This window comes from Ahaetulla prasina, chromosome 1, assembly GCF_028640845.1.
Source record: "Ahaetulla prasina isolate Xishuangbanna chromosome 1, ASM2864084v1, whole genome shotgun sequence".
Classification (NCBI taxonomy): domain Eukaryota; kingdom Metazoa; phylum Chordata; class Lepidosauria; order Squamata; family Colubridae; genus Ahaetulla; species Ahaetulla prasina.
Window position 1 is genome coordinate 40,775,972 of NC_080539.1, and position 20,478 is coordinate 40,796,449.

Here is a 20,478-nt window from a genome sequence, read left to right on the forward strand (position 1 = left end):
CATGTACACAGGATGATGGTGGTGTGAAATTTTGTGACTGTCAGACATGCTTTACAGGCCATTAAGCACCCTTTCTAAAGCTGTCAGTAATTTGAACCATTAAGCAAATGGTTGTAAACTGATTATTATATATAATGCTATAGAAATTCTTGCAAAAATCCAAATCAGTTATTTGCCTTCTTTTTAGTCTCAGCCACCCACATCAGTTAGATGGGCAGCATCAAACCAAATAAATAAATATAGCCCAAACTGATTTTTTTGATACTCATGGAGATCCTCTCACACATTTTTGACTACCAAATGAAGAAACAAACCCTTCACCCAACTCTTACTGAAAACATAGTACCAGAACGTTTCTGGCCATTAAACTGCCTTTTCTTAAATTTTGTCTTGGAGTACATGTACACTGATAGCTCTTGCTTACTTTAGATAAAAGCCATCAAGCTTAATTGATCAATCCCCAAATGTATAAAATTCCTATTTTCTATTTTTTCTTGCTATACATAATTCTTCCATTGGCACTTTTGAAAAATAGTTCAATTACCTTTACTGGATACCTGAAGAGTTTTACGAACCCAAAGTCATCCCCTGTAGCTAAGAGAGTGCTATCTTTAGTAAGGGAAGCTGCATTGATAACAGTGACATCACTGTGTATTGGCCAAATTCCTTCACAAGTAGGACCAAGAACACATGTCCAGGTATCCCATTCAATCTTTTCAATCTGCAAGCAAACATTTTTTAAAAAATCCAACATTATAAACTGTAAGCACATTTTTATTTTTTTCAGTATCTTGTCAACTGCACAAGCAACTGATCTCCAGTTCACAGGAGAATGGTCCAAAATGTTTTTTTAGATTCCCTGCTTCATAATATGATTGCCCACATATCTTGATAGTACATCAAATTCTTGTCTTCATGTGCTAAGGAAATATTTATATATATTTTTTGCACAAGTTAGACAAGAGGAAAAAGGGGTAGCAAAAGGATGCCTACAAATATTCCTTGGCACTTGCCTGGTTCTCTTAATTACCCGAGTTACAGAAAAATAATTGCTACAGTAAAATCAAGTGTTGAACTTCAGTATGATTTTATAATTTCTTTTTATAATAATGCCTTAGCATGCATGCTTTCAATATTCAAATGCACTTACTGTTCCAAAATACTACCTGTGCTTTGAATGATAAGTACAGATTGCTGCAATTATACTTAGCAGGAAGAAAGTCATGTTGGTATAAAATGAATGTGTTATGGTTAAAAAAGGAAGAGTTCTTTAGCCCATCTCTACAAAACCTCTACAGTATTTATGTACATATCTTGAGTTATTGCATAAAACAGAGTCTGCATATTAGGCCACTCTTTTTCTAACAGATAGTAGTGAAATAACATATAAAATAAAGAAATTCATTTCATTTTCCCTTACCTCTGTGGATCTTATTATATGCCTCTTTCCCCTTGGAGCTTCAAAGAAAATTTGTTCTTTGGCACCAGAATTGACTTGCAGTAGCTTCCCTTGAACATGAAGAAGTTTACAGAAATCAGATTCAACAGATTTTCTGGCACAGAAGGTGACCTTTTACTTACTTTTGGCTACAAGCTATCTACTGAAGTTTTATAAAGGCTGTCAGCAAGAGAGGACAATGGTAAGACCAAATGTAACATTTTTAGAACAATGGACAATGCTCCTTGCTTCATTCTATTTTTTAAAGGAAAACTGGAAGGAGAGGGAGTACTGCACATTTATAGCTGAAGATACACGTTTATAATGCCTGCCTGCCTGCCTGCCTGCCTGCCTGCCTGCCTGCCTGCCTGCCTGCCTGCCTGCCTACCTACCCACCTACCTACTTATTTATTATTTGATTTCTATAGCCGCCCATCTCGGCAAACGACTCTAATAATTCCTGTCCTGACAAGCCCTAAAGTATCTGCTCTCCATATTTCAGAGCAATTTCGCATTTTCAAGATTTTCCTTATTAATAGGGATAAAATAATTGTTCATGTGCCATATAGTTGGAAAACCAGTTTTTTTTTAAAAAAGAGACAAATTATAAGCCTGATAAACAATGGTAAAATGGTATTCAAAAGTTGACTAATACAGTATTAACTGGCAAAGCCAAGCTGATTTTATACTTTTGAGAAATAACGAGTACACTCTTTATCTTGTATTATTCTAATAAATACTCATCCATTTTTAAAATTAATTATAGCCTTTTTTTAGAACAGACAATCCACAGAACTCTATTCTGATTGCTATAAGCTGAAATATAGATAGTTTTTTACAGTTTTATACTTTAAAACTGTCATAGAACTACTATTTTCTATTTCTCATCACAAATCAAGGAAAATACACAATCTTCTACAATGTTTTAAAGCCTTATAAGAGCTCTTCAAAGAGACCTGTGATAAATAAATTTGTTTTGCTGTGTTTTACCTCTTGAATCCCAATCTATGTGTGTGATATAGCTAGATGCTCCTTTGCAGATTCCAACTCTTTTGCTGGTAAGTACATTGTAAATATCTACAAAGTTATCATGGGAAGCCACCGCCAGGTATTTTCCTGAATCTGAAAAATAGAAAAAATAAAATATAAAAAAATAAAAAAAATAAAAATCTGGATTTAAATAAATCCAGATATTTGCCAGGAATACATCAAAACATCTCTATGGAATTGAGATAAGTTATTATGGAAAAAGCAGCAAGCAGATGGAGAGACTCCAATAGATCTGTTTAGTACCACTGAAATGGTAGAATCAGAGACATCCACATCTCTTGCTCTAGAGACTAAGTTATAAGATTCATTGCTTCTATTATGTCTTCCTTATAACATTATAACAGCTTGTAGTCTATATACTAAAGGAACCAATGATATTTCTTTCACTCTTCAAGTTTTATTATAGCTCTCAGTTTCCCTCAGGTCTGCCAATATTTATTTACTTATGAGACTGATATGGACATTCATCTCATGTGCCATAACTCTGGACTGTTCACAGCAGTGCTGATGAGAACTTACAAAGCAATAAAACCAACATTCAAAAGAAACTACTTCTGCCCCAAAACAACCCTTTCAGATACATTTAAATCACAATTTACTGGGCTGCAACCTCACCCTATCCCAAAACCTGAGGGAGAGCCAGCTCTCTAAGGCCTTTTGGAAAGTTAAAAGAGTGGAGTCTGGCAGATCTCAGGTAGAGGGTCTTTATGGATAGGGGCTGGTGCAGAAAAAAGAAATAATTCAGTGAAGTTGTAATAAAAATCAGTGATGTTGTAGAAAGAATCTCATTTGAAGAATGGGTATGTTATCGGTGTGTAGAAAGTGGGCTTTGTGCATGGTACTGAATTGCAATTCCCAGCATCCTTCAACCTTAGCTCTGCTAGAGCGACAAAAGATGATATTTAACAAGATCTGGAGGTCCGTAAATTGCCTGAAAATAGTTTAAGAAATAACAACAACTGCAGCAGGTCTTGCTCTTTCTTTTTCTCACCCGAGAGCTCATTTTATTTTTTCAAAAAAACAATTTTTTAGGCCTATGGGTGATGCAAGGGGCATACTTGATACTGTACATTTTAAATGTTCGTGTCAAGGTGAGCAGTTTTAAATACAGAATGAGTGCAGGGTTTTAATATACCTGTTTTGCTACACTATAGTGTCAGGTTCCTACATTACACTGCTACCAAATTTTGGTACTATATAATCTATGGATCCTTTGGGACTATAGAATAGGAGTTGATAGTCCTCATGCTAATGGACTAAGAGATGGATGTTTAAGTTTCTCCGTATCATGGAATAATGTCTTGACATATCTTTTAAAAAGCAAATTTAACCTCACATAAAAACACATATAGTATATGTGGTATATTAATGTTTATAAATATCCCTTGCCTCTTCAACGTTTTCATTTTAAAGGATTTTAAAATAATAATAAAAAAGTTCACTTTGACCTCGAGAAAATTTGATGTCAGAGATCATTTCTTTTCTGTGATGGAAAGAAAGCATATCTTCCAAAGTATCAGCATTCACAACCAGAAAGCTTCCATCATTCAATCCAACTGCCAAGGCTTTCCCATCAGGGGAGAAGGCACAGCATCGTCCACCTAAAAATGTTCAGAGAAAGTCTGAACCTAAATCTTAGAGACCAGGGAATGAAATTTTGGGGCAACAATGAGCTCCTCAATCACACAATCACACAAATGGTGGGGGGGGGGGTTAGACTCAGTTCCCATGCCAAAGAGAAGGGGGACATTTTTAAAAAATATAATTGTTATTAAGAATTTTAATTACAATAGTAAAAACTAATACAAACTAAATTAAAGAAAGAGAAAAAATAAAACAAGATTAAAAAGTGCAGGAGAAAAAAGAAAAACAAAGAAAAATGAAGAATTTTTAAAAAAATGATTTCCAAAGTTCATCACAAGTGTAAAACAATTAATAACTTTTCACCCTCTGTAAACAGATATCTCTTCATCCCATATCCCATTTCTTACTCATAAGCAAACCGATAAAACATTGACTTTTCAATCCTGGTGTCAATTGATTCAGGGAGGCACAATGAGCATAAAAAATGATTTGTACCCAATTTTTTCCCATAAGGAATAATTTAGTGAGTCACAAGGCCACCAACAAGCCAATAGCTTGCGTGTTGAGTACCAAACAAAGAAAGAGTACCGGAACAATTTTTTTGTGTCAAAATGTGTTGAGAACCAAATTCGATGAGCTTCGAAGCAGTTGAGTACCAGAGTATCACTGTAGTATCTAGTAGCTATACTGAAAACAGAAAAAAATAGAATAACAGAGTTGGAAGGGACCTTGGAGGTCTTCTAGTCCAACCCCTTGCTTAGGCAGGACACTCTACAGCACTTCAGACAAATGATTATCCAAAATCTTCTTAAAAACTTCCAGTGTTGGCAAGTTGTTCTAACTGTCAGGAAATTTCTCCTTAGTTGTAGGTTGCTTCTCTCCTTGATTAGTTTCCACCCACTGCTTCTTGTCCTGCCCTCAGGTGCTTTGGAGAATAGCTTGACTCCCTCTTTTTCATGGCAGCCCCTGAGATATTGGAACACTGCTATCATGTCACCCCAGGCCTTCTTTTCATTAAACTAGACATACCCAGTTCCTGCAGCGTTCTTCATATATTTTAGCCTCCAGTCCCCTAATCATCTTTGTTGCTCTTCTCTGCACTCTTTCTAGAGTCTCTACATCTTTTTTATACTGTGGCTACCAAAACTGAATACAGTATTCCAAGTGTGGCCTTACCAAGGTATCATAAAGTGGTATTAACACTTCATGTGATCTTAATTCTATCCCTCTGTTTATGCAGCCTAGAACTGTGTTGGCTTTTTTGACAGCTGTTGCACACTGCTGGCTCATATTTAAATGGTTGTTCACTAGGACTAGGATCAAACTAGGAGACTGTTCACAGTGCAATATTCTAGTTTTCTGATTATCTTCCTTAATTTGGATTAAGATAGTCTCCCTTAATTTGGATAGTCAAGACAAATATTTGAAAAGGAAAAATAGTAACAGGTGATGTAATTCAGACTTTTTAAATGTTAGTTTTAAATATTGTAAATATTACAATTCCTATCTTTACAATCATAATCAATGGTCATTCATGCTGAGTATGATAGGAATTGTACTTGAATACAGTGTTCAATGAGTAATTAACAATCCAGATGTATGACAGGAACATGTCTCCATCTTCACATTTTGAAGGAGATGTTTCATAACAATTGGGTTTATTACTGGTTTCAAGTGAAATCCTTCCCATTGTGATTCATACAAATTCCAGAAGTTTGCACAAATTTCAACTATTAAGCCACATATAATTTTCCAGGCATGTACAAGACTATAAATCTATACAATAAAATCAGGAGGTCAGCTAAATTTCTGGTGGACAACTAAACATGCAAATAGTTGTATTTGGCTTAACTGATCAAAGATTATGTATACCTGATATAAAAAATCCTTCATAAACAAGATACTAAACTACCAAAGATGGTTACCTTTTTTAAGTTTTCGCACTGCCAGCATACGATGTTGGGAGGAAAGCTCCCAGATCCTTAGAGTTTTATCATCGCTCACTGTTGCACAGATTGGCAAGAGAGGATGTGCTGCTAGACCCCAAACTTCTCCTTCCATATGGCCCTGTTTAGATATAGGGAAAATAGGTAAAGGTAAAGGTTCCCCTCGCACATACATGCTAATCGTTGCTGACTCTAGGAGGCGGTGCTCATCTCCGTTTGAAAGCCGAAGAGCCAGCGCTGTCCGAAGACGTCTCCGTGGTCATGTGGCCGGCATGACTCAACGCCAAAGGCACACGGAACGCTGTTACCTTCCCACCAAAGGTGGTCCCTATTTTTTCTACTCGAAACTGCTAGGTTGGCAGAAGCTGGGACAAGTAACGGGAGCTCACCCCGTTACACGGCAGCACTAGGGATTCGAACCGCCGAGCTGCTGATCTTTCGATCGACAAGCTCAACGTCCTAGCCCCTGAGCCACCGCGTCCCCTAATAGGAATAGGGAAAATATTCCTTTAAAAAAGCAGATGCTGTGCAACTATTTCTAATTCCAAGCTAAGACTAATTTCTAAACAGCATTTTGTTACTCTTAAAAAATCCACAAACCTACAATATATATATACAAATATGTACATATATATACAAATATATATATTTGTAAATTCTTTAAGGGTATCATAATGCATACACCTATTTTCTATATTTCTGCACTGGTTCTGATTTTCCTCTACATTCTTGACACAGCAATTTAGTCCAGACAAGCACCTTTATTAAACTAGTTGCATCTTGTAGCGCGTATTCCTTCAGAAGTATAAACCTGATGGACTTCATAACTTAAAAGTTTGGAAATCTGTTTGTCAATATATGTAAACAACATCCAATTCAATAACATCCTGAATAACTTCATTAAATTAACTAAACTGTAAAAAAGTACAGAGGGTTACAGTGAAATAAAATTGGAAATGAATTAAATTAAGAGTACATGTAGAAATACTGGTTATGCTCTTTGATATAGCTCTTGGTACATAAAATAAGCAATTATACCTGCACAAGTAGAGTCATGGGACCAGTTTTATCAATTTCAAGAATCTCTCCATTTTTTGTCCCCACCAGTATATGCCCATGCCCTAAAGTGATGGCGCGAATTGATGGATTATCTTCCAGCAGCAACCCTGAAAGAAAGAAAAATAAATAAACCTAATTTCATTTAATTTACTTAATTTTAATAGGACTTCTCATTTGTTAGATTTAGATTATCTGTTGTTAAACATTTTTAAAGTAATTCATATGGTAACACAAGACTTGGGCCATGTATACATATTATTGTATTGTATGTATTGAGGAATGTCTTCTGAATGTTCAGAAACTTCAGATAGCACAAAATATGGCAGCTGGCCTATTTATTAGAACTAGGCAATGTGATCATATTATGTTAGCATAATAGGTCTGTAAGGGGCGTGCATAAAAGCACCAGCGTGCCTACCATTCCTGTCCTAATGTTCCCTTTGGTTGTATTCATTTTGTGTGGTTATTTCATGCTTACACTTATATATATTGTTGTGTTTGAATGAATAAATAAATAAATAAATAAATAAATAAATAAATAAATAAAAGCATTCTTCCTGTCGGTCAAGTTCAGGCCGATCCTGCATCTGGAGAAGGAGAGGTTGGAGTGCTGTCTCGAGATAGGATGGTTGGCGATTGGAGCAGGTGATCGACTGCGGAGTGAGGGGATGGTTTTGGAGATTTTGATTTACTGAGGGAAAACCCAGACCTCTCAGATTCGGGTTTTCCCAGATGTGCCAGTTTACCTATCCTAGTAAATAGAACTTTAAAAGATGTTTGCTTCAGAGTTTTTACTTGGAGTTGGGAGTTTTTTTCTGGAACGCTGACATTCTACTTGGTTCCAGGATTAGTTCTAAGTCATGTACCAATTTGTAAAACTTTCCATGGTTTGAATCTGAAATCTGAAGGAATACATTTCTTACATTTCTACTTGAGCCTTATGGTCATTTTGGGAGCTCTGTTCCAAATAACACAAAAAATATTTGCAGGACCACTTCTCTCTGAGGGTATTTATGTCAGGGTTCCAAGTAACACCCCCAACGAAAGAAGACTCCGAGGCTAGAAATTCCACAAAGTTCCATTTTATTAGACTGTCAATCTGCTTGCTACACCACGCCCAACAGGGTGGATGTGCTCCAGGTTCCTTTCCTTAAATGTTGCCATCTAGCAAGACCGAAGTAGTGTGTCTTTTCGGTAGTGGCCCCTGCCCTTGGGACACGCTTCTTCCTGAGATCTGGCAGTCCCTTAACTTGCTAAACTTCTGAAAAGCCTTGAAGACCCAACTTTCCCCACAAGCATTGGGGTAGTTTGTGGTTGGAGTTCAGAAAAGTTGCTTGTTTGAAGCAAGGGATATCTTGCTTTGGGTGGGGGAGGGGAGAGACAACCAGGACTTTTTATGCTGGTTTCCATGTTTTTTATTGTTTCTAATATACATACATACATACATACATACATACATACATACATACATATATATATATATATATATATATATATATATATATATATATATTTTTTTTTTTTTTTTTTTCCTGAGGTTTTTGCGGGTGTTTGTATGTAGGTCTTTGGTTATTCGGGTTTTCTCCCGCGTAAAATTGGAAGTGTCTTGGTGACGTTTCGACAAAGTCTCATTCATCATCTTCAGGCTTCAGCCGTGCTTCAGAGCAAGCGTGCTCCCAGAAGCACGAAGCTGAAGCCTGAAGATGACGAATGAGACTTCATTGAAACGTCGCCAAGACACTTCCAATTTTACGCGGGAGAAAACCCAAATAACCAAAGACATATATAAATTGATACACGACTTAGAACTAATCCTGGAACCAATATATATAGTAAATCCATACATTTAAAAAACAATTATTGTATTTAGAGTCCAGGTCTTCTTAGTGGTAGCTCCAGGAAACACAGTAGGCTTCCCCTTATTTTATCCCCACGATAACTTATGGATTTAAGTTGATCTGAAAGATATTGCAAGACTCAAAGCCGTTGCATAGGACCATGGTTAAACGGGAATGGTGTTTCTGTCTGTTTCAGGAGTTCATACAATGTGGAACTACATTTCTTATTTTTTCCAGGCATATTAATGCCTAACATTTAAGTTTGAGCATAAATTTTCAGTAATATATTAAACTGAAGGCCTTAATATATTATGCAGCAATGAATTTCCATCTGATAGCATGAATTTCTTTGACTGTATTGCTGCAATTTTTCACTACAAGTTATCCCCATGAAAGTTTACATAAAATGAATAATATATTGCATACTTACATAAATACTCATTATGCTATTGCCTTTCACGATACGCATCAATATGAAAAGGGCGGAAAAAGGGTAAGAAATAGTAAGCCACAATATTAAAGGCATAAGAAAGAAAAGAGAAAAGGAAATATGGCTAAATCTAATTTATATCAATATCATTCACTGTATTTCCTCATATGTTTCTAACATGCAAATTATCCTTTTTTCTACAATGTTCAGATACTGGTTTGAATACCGGGTTGTTGTTTTTTCAACTTTTCAACACTCTTTTTTTTCCAACATTCTTTTCAACACTCCTTAACTCCATCTAACTTCATGAGTTTTTGGTCCTTCTCTTTCTATTCATTTTTCATATATTTGTTTTGTTATAAACAGGACAAATCAAGAGTGAAATGTAAAATTTGTTACTACCAGTTCTGTGGGCGTGGCTTGGTGGTGGGGGTAATGTGACTGGGTGGGCGTGGCCAACATTTTTTTTAACTTTTAAAAGCATTTTTTCTACAACCTCTTCGGCCTTTTAAAAGCCTCTGATGATCAGGCAACTCAGCTGGGATTGCCAGAGGAGCCTTCTAAAAGCACTTTTTTTACAACCTTTTCGGCTGAAGAGGTTGTAGAAAAAAATGCTTTTAAAAGTAAAAAAAACCAAAACTCTGATGATCCTGCGGGTCAGCTGGGCATGGGGGTGGGGAGGGATTTTTGCTACCGGTTCTCCGAACCACCCACCACCATCACTACTGGATCAGGTTGTCTGGTCCAAACTAAGAGCATTTCACCCCTGGGACAAATATACTAGTCACCACTATATTTTAAAATGTTCATATCCCAAAACAATAAATCTTATATTTGAAGAAAATGTGCTAATTACTAATCAAATAATTTAAAAAACTATTTATGGTGGTATGGTGGTCATATAAATCATATAACATATAAACCAAAATCAACTGAAGAAAATAAATGAGAAAATGATTGTGTATGACATGATTTTATAAATTTTCATCCAGTCTCCCTCCTCTCCTTTTGCAACCACAGAAGATCCTGAGGGAGATTGATTATCTGAACCCTTTGTATCCAAGAGTTTGTCATCTTTGGACTTAGATGGGGATGCACAGAGACCAAGTGCATTGGGGATCCTCTCGGACTCATGGATCCTACCCAAAAAGCAAGTGGCAGCTGTGACTATGTGAAATGTTACTGTCTGTATAATTATTACATAAATGTAATAATATAGAAGAAAAAAATAAACAATTGCTTTGAGATTTGATCCATATTAATTTTTTCAATGTCATCAAACCACCCAGCATACTTATTTTGTCCTGGTAGCTCACTTTTGTATGAAATTCAGGTTCAATACCCATTCATTCTTCATTCTATCTCTTTTTGTTTCCCATCTGCATTTTTTTAAATATCTCATTCTGTGTTCAGTTTATTTTATGTTGACATATCTAACTCAAACTTTATATAAAAAAGTAGACGAAAACATATTTCATACACAACAATTTTATACTTTTAACATTTAATCTTTACATCAAACCACCTAGTAAGCACTATCTTTCTACCAATAATTATGTTTTAAATTTCCTCAATCATTTCCCCATTTTTAATAAGCCATTTTTAATATTATTAAGTAAATAGTTAAGTACATTAATTCACCTAGTGATTGTAACTTGCAATTGTTTATTCTATTTTCTGTCAGGCAAAACAACTTTTGTCTTTGATACTTCAATTTTCAGATCTATCTTCCCTCATTACATCATCAATCTAACATTTTAAAACATATTTATTTATTCTTTTATCACCAAAGATAAATACAAAAAAAAGGAAAAAAAGAAAAATATTCAACACTAACAACAAAAAGAAAAATCCATCAATCTAACATTCTTTGCAAATCATGAGAACTATTTAGGTTCTCATCTAACAATATGGAAATCATATACAAAAGTCTCTACATATTGTTATCTGTAACTAAGGCACCTCTAATGTCACTACAAACATTCCTTACACATTTATATGTACAGTAACTACATTAAACATCACATAAACTTGTCTTAGTCCCTACGCAGCTTTGACCCATTTTCTAAGCATTGCGCTGATTCTCACACATGCTTTAGTTCAATTACATATCACTGGTATCATATATACATAGAAAATATTCCACAATTCAACCCTAACTCACTATCTTGTATACAGGTATACAAGCCCAAAATGTCTGTTGCTAAGTGAGTTTTGCCTCATTTTACAACCCTTCTTGCCACCATTGTTATGTGAATCACTGCAGTTGATAAGTTAGTAACCCACTTATTAAGTGAGTCTGGCTTCCACATTGACTGTGCTTGTCAGAAGGTGGCAGAAGGTGATCATATGATCTCGGGATACTGCAACGGTCATATATTTGAACCAGTTGCCAAGCGTCTGAATTTTATTCACATGATCATGGGGATGCTGTAGAGCTTGTAACTGTGAAAAAAATCATATTTTTCAGACCCATTGTAACTTTGAATGATCACTAAATGAACTGTAAGTCGAGGGCTACCTGTATTCTCTAAATCAGTGCTGGCAAACCTATGGCACATGTGCTGGAAGTGGCACGTGAAACCATCCCATGAAGAATGTGCAGCCTCACTGGCTCCTATTCTGTGTTCCTGTGATCACACACGTGCCGGTCAGTTGGCCGTCACACGCGTGGGAGTGGCAAAACCCGAAAGAGCGGAATTCCGTTGCACATGCACAGGTTGGCTTTCAGGTTGACGTCACGCACATGCGCAATGGCCAGCTGTTTGTCGGGCGGACATCCATGCTGGTATCCGGGTGTTCGGGTGCTTACTCACGCATGTGTGACAGACCACTGCTCTTCTGGGCATCAGTGCTCCTGTGTGCAAGGCGAGCGGGGCCACGCATACCTCACGGGATGGTTTCGTGTGCCAGTTTTGTCACGCAGGCTGGCACGCGGTGACGTCAAAGGTTCACCATCACTGATGTAAATCAAAAAACACATAGAACATTTTCTTTCTCACATTCATATATATCTTAACACCCTGTTGAGAATCAAAAATCTGGTCATCACACCCCCAAGTTAGCTAAAATTCAATTGCACTTCTCAAATTTTGGTCCTTATAATCTCTTGTATCCTTTCAATCAGAATTCTGCCAAACACTGTTCCAGATCAAAAAAAGATATTGTTTCAAGAATAAATGAACTTAATAAACATTGTTTGAACAAAAAATGAAAGACCATTGCAAAAAGAAGTACGTTCAAGTTTTTTTATTTTATAGTGAGAAGGAATGAGGACTAAATTGCAAAACAAATAGATGAAGAATGAGTGGTTCAAGAGGAAGGCCAAGAAAATTGTTGGAAGAAGCTGATGAAGTTCTCATAATGTGTAAAGAAAGTAATGCAGTATATGTATGCAGAGGAAGCACATATAATTTACAAGAATAGAAAGGTATGGAGAGGTATAATAGTGTTGCTATAAATTAGATTTAATTAGATTTCTTTTCTCTCACCTCTTGCCTTTGATTCCTTGTTACCTCTCGCTCTTTATTTTCATGACACTACTTATGCCAAAAGCTATAGCATAATTTCCATGAACTTCATACCTTTCAGTCTTCGCATAATTATTCATAATGGCTGTAGCGTAAATTATTGGTAATCACTCCCAAATTTAAGCAAATCAGCCATCTGCCAGTAATCTCCAGATTCACTTTATAGATCAATGCAGAACTGGTGTCCTTGGAAGAGGTTATTACAGATTTACTAGGATTTTGCAATGTCTCTTCATATGTTTTATTATAAGCAGCCTTTATTCCTGCCTATTGTAACTTAGATTAGTTATACCTTTAGACCCAGGAGAGAGCACTGCTCTTTTGATGGCATATGTCTTCAAGCACCTCTCAAATGTATCATCCCAAAGTGCCACAACGCCATCCTTTCCACCTGTCACAAAGCCCTGAACAGAAACAGATTTATAGTTCTGTTTAATACATTGACAATATAAAGTTAGGTAATAAAAAATTAATGTCACTGAATTACAAAATGAAATACATTCATTCATACGTTTCTGCAAATCCTGTCTCCCCAAGCTTGCTGTTTCCTTCTTATCTATGAATGATGCTCTTTTGGCTATAGTACTCAATCTGAACATCAAATATTAAAAGAATGATTGCAAGAAACCATAAATACACAGTGGCTACATTAATTAAGATTACTATGTTCATGTTCAAAGGAGCATTTATTTAGTTCCAAATGCAAAAAGTATCCCATCTATCCTTAAACTGGCTTACTGGAAACAGGGATGAGAAATTTATAGTACTTATCCAGTTCAAATACTATTCTGGGGTGTTTAAAGCCAAAATTTACCCAAATTATGTATGCATACTTAAACTCGGTAGCACTTCAGTTTTGTAGGAAAAAAGTTCTTTAAAGCATACAGGATACCTGTTGGCAAATCCTTAAACCAAATATTTCGTGTCCTGAGCTAACAATGCAGAGGCTGGAAATAGCTATACAATCCCATGAAAAGATGCAGCTGATTTAAAGAGTTGCACGACAAAACAATTTTTACCTTATCTAAAGCATGCATAGCAAATACAGGCCCATCGTGAGCTTTTACTGTCTTAACCAACAAAACATCTTTCCAGATGTAAATATCTCCAGTTGCAGATCCAGAGAAAACAAGATCCTCTAGCCGTCCATAGGAAATACTCATCATGGTTTCCTGTTTCCCAATATTTCCAAACACGCCACGTTTTGAGGTAAAACCACCACCTGAATAGTTATGATAGACCAAAAAGGATTATTATAAACGATTGTATACATTTCAATTATCTATTACTAAAAACCAATAGGGGAGGACAAAAGGTATGTTGGGGGCGGAGACAAAGAAAGAAAATTCTAGTTTTTCTTGAATTGCATATCTTGAAGGAAACAACGTTATAAACTGGTAGGTAGAAGATGAAGGAAACAGCCAAGTATAATGATACCATCCATTACATATTGGATAACTTTTTGCTAGGGGAGAGGCATTATTTAGGCATTATTCATCATTCCAGACATTCTTCTAACTAAGCTAAACCAGCTACAGGTACCGAAACAGACTTGTAAGTGGATCACAAGCTTCCTAACAAACAGGAAGCAGCAGGTGAAGCTAAGCAAGATCACACCAAATACCTGTACAATTAGCACAGGGGGCCCCCAAGGCTGTGTGCTTTCCCCACTTCTCTTCTCTCTGTATACCAATGACTGCATCTCCAATGATCCATCTGTTAAGCTACTGAAGTTCGCAGATGACACAACAGTGATCGGTCTCATTCGAGACAATGACGAATCCGCATATAGACGAGAGGTCGAATGACTGGCCTTGTGGTGCAACCAAAACAATCTGGAACTGAACACACTCAAAACCGTACAAATGGTGGTAGACTTTAGGAGAAACCCTTCCATACTTCCACCTCTCACAATACTTGACAACACAGTATCAACAGTAGAAACCTTCAAATTTCTAGGTTCTATCATATCGCAAGATCTAAAATGGACAGCTAACATCAAAAACATCATCAAAAAAGAACAACAAAGAATGTTCTTTCTGCACCAACTCAGTAAGCTCAAACTGCCCAAGGAGCTGCTGATTCAGTTCTACAGAGGAATTATTGAGTCTGTCATTTGCACCTCTATAACTGTCAGGTTTGGTTCTGCAACCCAACAAGAAAGACACAGACTTCAGAGGATAATTAGAACAGCAGAAAAAATAATTGCTACCAACCTGCCTTCCATTGAGGACCTGTATACTGCACAAATCAAGAAGAGGGCCGTGAAAATATTTACAGATCCCTCACATCCAGGACATAAACTGTTTCAACTTCTACCCTCAAAATGACGCTATAGAGCACTGCACAATAGAACAACTAGACACAAGAACAGTTTTTCCCCGAAGGCCATCACTCTGCTAAACAAATAATTCCATCAACACTGTCAAACTATTTACTAAATCTGCACTACTATTAATCTTCTCATAGTTCCCATCACCAATCTCTTTCCACTTATGACTATATGACTGTAACTTTGTTGCTGGCAATCCTTATGATTTATATTGATATATTGACCATCAATTGTGTTGTAAATGTTGTACCTTGATGAACGTATCTTTTCTTTTATGTACACTGAGAGCATATGCACCAAGACAAATTCCTTGTGTGTCCAGTCACACTTGGCCAATAAAAAATTATATTCTATTCTATTCTATTATTTATTTTTTTACAATGTTTTTGATATCTGAGCTGCAGAGGATATGACAATAATATGATCACATCTTCAAAATGAAGAATGATTTGTGGTTTGGGGTAATTGGGTTTTTCCAAAGACAAAACAAAATAAATCTTGTTACAGTGCCCTTATTTTTTGGAGGGGAAAAAATAGTTGCACCACAGGCTGCCAAAATCCGATATGATTCCAAGGTATTTTTGGATCCATATAAAATGGGACAGGTAGATGCCTAGAATCGTTTCACCTAGTGCTAATTGCAGAGCCCAACTTTATTTTATTTATTTGTTTGTTTGCTTGTTTATCTATTTATATCCCAATTTTATGATTTTTACGTATAACTCAAGGTGACAAATATATTCAACACAATTTCTTTCTTCTGTTTTCTCCACAACAACCTTGTGAGGTGGGTTAGGCTGACAAAGAGTAACTGGCTCAAAGTCACCTAGCTGTCCTTCTTAGCTAAAGCGGGACTTGAACTCACGGTCTCCTGCTTTCAAGCCTGGTGTCCACTAGACCAAACTGGTTCTCCACTTGTCTGTCTCTCTGTCTGTCTGTCTGTCTATCTATCTATTAATTTAAATTATAAATAAACTTATTAATATTATTATTATCAAATTTATTTGCCATCCATCTCATTTCAAAGTAATTCTGGATGAGTTTACTAACCCTAACTCTAACTTTACTATTGGTTTGCCAGCATCCAGTCCTCCAATAGGAATAGAACCAAGGGCTATTTAAAAAATTTCCTTTATATCCCGCTAATTTTTCCATTTCTCCCCCCGCTTTTTTTTTTTGCTCCTGAGAGTTTCAAGCCTTCACCATAAATCAAGATATCAACAACACAATTTAGCTGTATATCAAGTATGTACATCCTCAAACAAGATTGGTAACATACAGAATAGTCATAGGAAAATTTTACTGTGTCTGTAATGGAAAACTAAATTATCTGAATCAAGTTTTTGGTGATGAAATAAGATAAATTCTACTACCTGTTTGTTGCCAAAATTTGATGTGCTTTATTCCAACAGTCACCAGTTTATCAGCATGATGAGGGTTGCACTTTATTACAAAGAGCTTATCTTTGTGACCCCTGCAAAACATTAAAAAATAAAGAATAAATGAATAGATTTTTGTACTTGGGTCTCCGGCTTGGGTCTCCGGCTGATGCTGTGCAATGCCCGGTCCGTGGTTAATAAGGCTCCCTTGATTTGTGACCTTATTCAGAGGGAGTCCGCGGACTTTACGGGCATTACGGAGACCTGGTTGGGCACAGAGGGGGGTGTTCCCCTGGTTGAACTATGCCCTCCGGGTTTCCATGCATTTCATCAGCCAAGGGCCCAAGGTAGGGATGGGGGGGGTGGCGGTTGTGATTAAGGAAAGCCTAGAGCCGAGGGAATCCACTGTGCCTCAGATAGCTGGTTGTGAATCCCTCCTTGTGAAGTGGGGCCATCGGAATCAGATGGGACTGTTGATCGCGTACCTGGCTCCTTGCTGCGTGACTACAGCCCTACCTGAGCTGCTGGAGGTGCTTGCCGGGGTGGCAGTTGAGATTCCCAGACTTTTGGTCATGGGGGATTTCAACTTGCCATCGGCCGGCTTATCATCAATGGTAGCTCAGGAGTTCCAGGCTTCCATGACGGCCTTGGACCTGATTCAAGTAACTGATGGCCCTACACACATGGGGGGAGGCACACTAGATCTGATTTTTATTTCTGGACAGCGGATTAATGATCTGGAATTAGGAGATTTAGTCACGGAACCAGTGTCATGGTCAGATCATTTTCTCCTTCGCCTGGACTTTCGGACCGCCGCTCACCACCGCAGGGAGACGGAGCCAATGTGTTGGTTCCGTCCCAGGTGCCTGATGGACCCTGATAGGTTCCGGACGGAGCTTGGGCCGTTTCCTGAGGATCTTGCCCACGGCACGACTGAAGAACTAGTTGCGGCCTGGGAACGGGCCGCGGCTGGGGCTTTGGGCCGTGTCGTGCCTTTGCGGCCTCTGACCCGGCGTAGGTCTCAATTGGCTCCTTGGTTTTCTGAGGAGCTGAGGGAGATGAAACGCCAGAGAAGATGCCTAGAGAGTTCTTGGAGGTCTAGCCGTTCCGAAGCTGATCGGACACTAGTGAGATCTTTTACTAAGACCTACCTAGTGGCAATGAGGGAGGCGAAACGTTCCTACGTTTCCACTCTCATTGCATCGGCAGATAACCGCCCGGCCGCCCTGTTTCGGGTGACTCGCTCCCTCCTTCACCAGGGGGGGCGGGAGGACCCCCTGCAGGGACGTGCTGAGGAGTTTAACGGTTATCTATACGATAATATCGTTCAGCTTCGGGATAGCTTAGACCAAAATTGCGATGATCCAGGCGGGATGATGGATGCACATCTTGTTGAGGTCGTTTGGGATGAGTTTGAGTCTGTGGTTCCCGAGGACGTGGACAGGTTGCTGGGGAGGTTACATGCAACCACATGTTTACTGGACCCGTGTCCTTCCTGGCTGGTGCTGGCCACTCAGGAAGTGACACGAGGCTGGCTCCAGGGAATTATAAATGCTTCATTGTTGGAAGGGGTTTTCCCCACTGCCTTGAAAGAGGCGGTGGTGAGACCCCTCCTCAAGAAGCCTTCCCTGGACCCAGCTATTTTGGGAAATTATCGTCCAGTCTCCAACCTTCGCTTTGTGGCGAAGGTTGTAGAGAGTGTGGTTGCGTGGCAGCTTCCCCGGTACCTGGATGAAGCTGTCTATCTAGACCCGTTCCAGTCCGGCTTCCGGTCCGGACATAGTATGGAGACAGCTTTGGTCGCGTTGGTGGATGACCTCTGGAGGGCCAGGGATAGAGGTTGTTCCTCTGCCCTGGTCCTATTTGACCTCTCAGCGGCTTTCGATACCATCGACCATGGTATCTTGCTGCACCGGTTGGAGAGCTTGGGGGTGGGAGGCACCGTTTATCGGTGGTTCTCCTCCTATCTCTCTGACCGGTCGCAGACGGTGTTGACAGGGGGGCAGAGGTCGACCGCGAGGCGCCTTACTTGTGGGGTGCCTCAGGGGTCGATTCTCTCGCCCCTCCTGTTCAACATCTATATGAAGCCGCTGGGTGAGGTCATCAGTGGTTTTGGGGTGAGTTATCATCTGTACACTGACGACACGCAGCTGTACTTTTCCACTCCGGACCACCCCAACGAAGCTGTCGAAGTGCTATCCCGGTGTCTGCAAGCCGTACGGGTCTGGATGGGGAGAAACAGACTCAAGCTCAATCCCTCCAAGACGGAGTGGCTGTGGATACCGGCACCCCGGTACAGTCAGCTGCAGCTGCGGTTGACTGTGGGGGGCGAGTTATTGGCCCCAATAGAAAGGGTGCGCAACTTGGGTTTCCTCTTGGATGGGCGGCTGTCGTTTGATGATCATTTGGCGGCCGTCTCCAAGAGGGCCTTTTACCAAGTTCGATAGGTCCGCCAGTTGCGCCCCTTCCTTGACCGGGATGCCTTATGCACGGTCACTCATGCTCTTGTCACTTCCCGTTTGGATTATTGCAATGCTCTCTACATGGGGCTGCCCTTGAAGTGCACCCGGAGGCTGCAGCTAGTCCAGAATGCAGCTGCGCGGGTAGTAACGGGAGCCACTCATTGCTCCCATGTAACACCACTCCTGCGCAGTTTGCACTGGCTCCCTGTGGTCTTCCGGGTGCGCTTCAAGATTTTGGTTACCACCTTTAAAGCGCTCCATGGCTTAGGACCCGGGTACTTACGGGACCGCCTGCTGTTACCTTTTGCCTCCCACTGACCCGTACGCTCATACAGAGAGGGCCTTCTCAGGGTGCCGTCCGCCAAGCAATGTCGGTTGGCGGCCCCCAGGGGAAGGGCCTTCTCTGTGGGAGCTCCTACGCTTTGGAATGAACTTCCCCCTGGTTTACGTCAAGTGCCTGATCTTCGGACTTTTCGCCGTGAGCTGAAAACGCACCTATTTATTCAAGCGGGACTGGATTAAAATTTTATTGGGGTTATTTATATTTTTAGATTTTAAATTGTTTTAAATTTTTCGGCCACATCATAATATGTTCTTTTTAAATTTCTTTTAATTTGTATACAGTGTATTTTTACTTGGCTGTACATCGCCCTGAGTCCTTCGGGAGAAGGGCGGTATAAAAATTGAAATAAATAAATAAATAAATAAATAAATAGTACTATTGTGACAGTAACATCGTATTATTAAGAAGAGGATGTGGCACTTTAACAGTTGTGAACATATCTTACAGCACTATTGCTGGACAAAATAGAGGAGACATTTAGTATGTATTTTCCCCTGTATATTATTTTGCTACAGGAGGATTTTAAAACTCCAAATTAGAAGTTATTTTGACTAATTGTGGGGGTTAAAAAAGTTCAAATGGTTCTAGCACCATTAGAACTTTTCACAAACAATAGAATTAATATAGATTTATCTTAATACAATCAATATAATACAGGTAGTCCTCGAGTTACAACCACAATTGACCCCAAAATTTATGTTGCTAAGTAAAACATTTGTTAAGTGAGTTTGCTCCATTTTACGATTTTTCTTGCCAACATTGTTAAGTGAATTCTTGCATTTGTTAAGTTAGTAACAAGGTTGTTCAGTGAATCCGGATTTCCCATTGACTTTCCTTGTCAGAAGGTCACAAAATTGGACCACATGACCCCAGGACACTGCAACCATCATAAACATGAACCAGTTGCCAAGCATCTGAATTTTGATCCTGTGACCATGGAGATGCTGCGCTGATCCTAAAAATCGTGAAAAACGGTCATAAGTCACTTTTTTCAGTGCTGTTGTAACTTTGAACGGTCACTAAATGAACTGTGGTAAGTTGAGGACTACATGTAAATGACATAGTATTCCTTGTTGAATCTAGTTTA

The 20,478-nt window shown here is 38.8% G+C and overlaps 1 protein-coding gene across 3 annotated transcripts in view; it reads right to left on the reverse strand.

The window, feature by feature from the left end:
• The window catches only part of EML6 (EMAP like 6), a 119,610-nt gene that overhangs the window by 42,165 nt on the left and 56,967 nt on the right, over positions 1-20,478 (reverse strand). For all 3 annotated transcript variants that reach the window (XM_058164933.1, XM_058164932.1, XM_058164931.1), the window contains exons 18-26: positions 16,581-16,681; positions 13,895-14,097; positions 13,168-13,279; positions 7,057-7,184; positions 5,998-6,139; positions 3,937-4,089; positions 2,429-2,560; positions 1,421-1,509; positions 545-721 (exon numbers count right to left, since the gene is read on the reverse strand). In XM_058164933.1, coding sequence (XP_058020916.1) covers positions 545-721; positions 1,421-1,509; positions 2,429-2,560; positions 3,937-4,089; positions 5,998-6,139; positions 7,057-7,184; positions 13,168-13,279; positions 13,895-14,097; positions 16,581-16,681 — 1,237 coding nt within the window. The remainder of the gene's footprint in view (positions 1-544; positions 722-1,420; positions 1,510-2,428; positions 2,561-3,936; positions 4,090-5,997; positions 6,140-7,056; positions 7,185-13,167; positions 13,280-13,894; positions 14,098-16,580; positions 16,682-20,478) is intronic.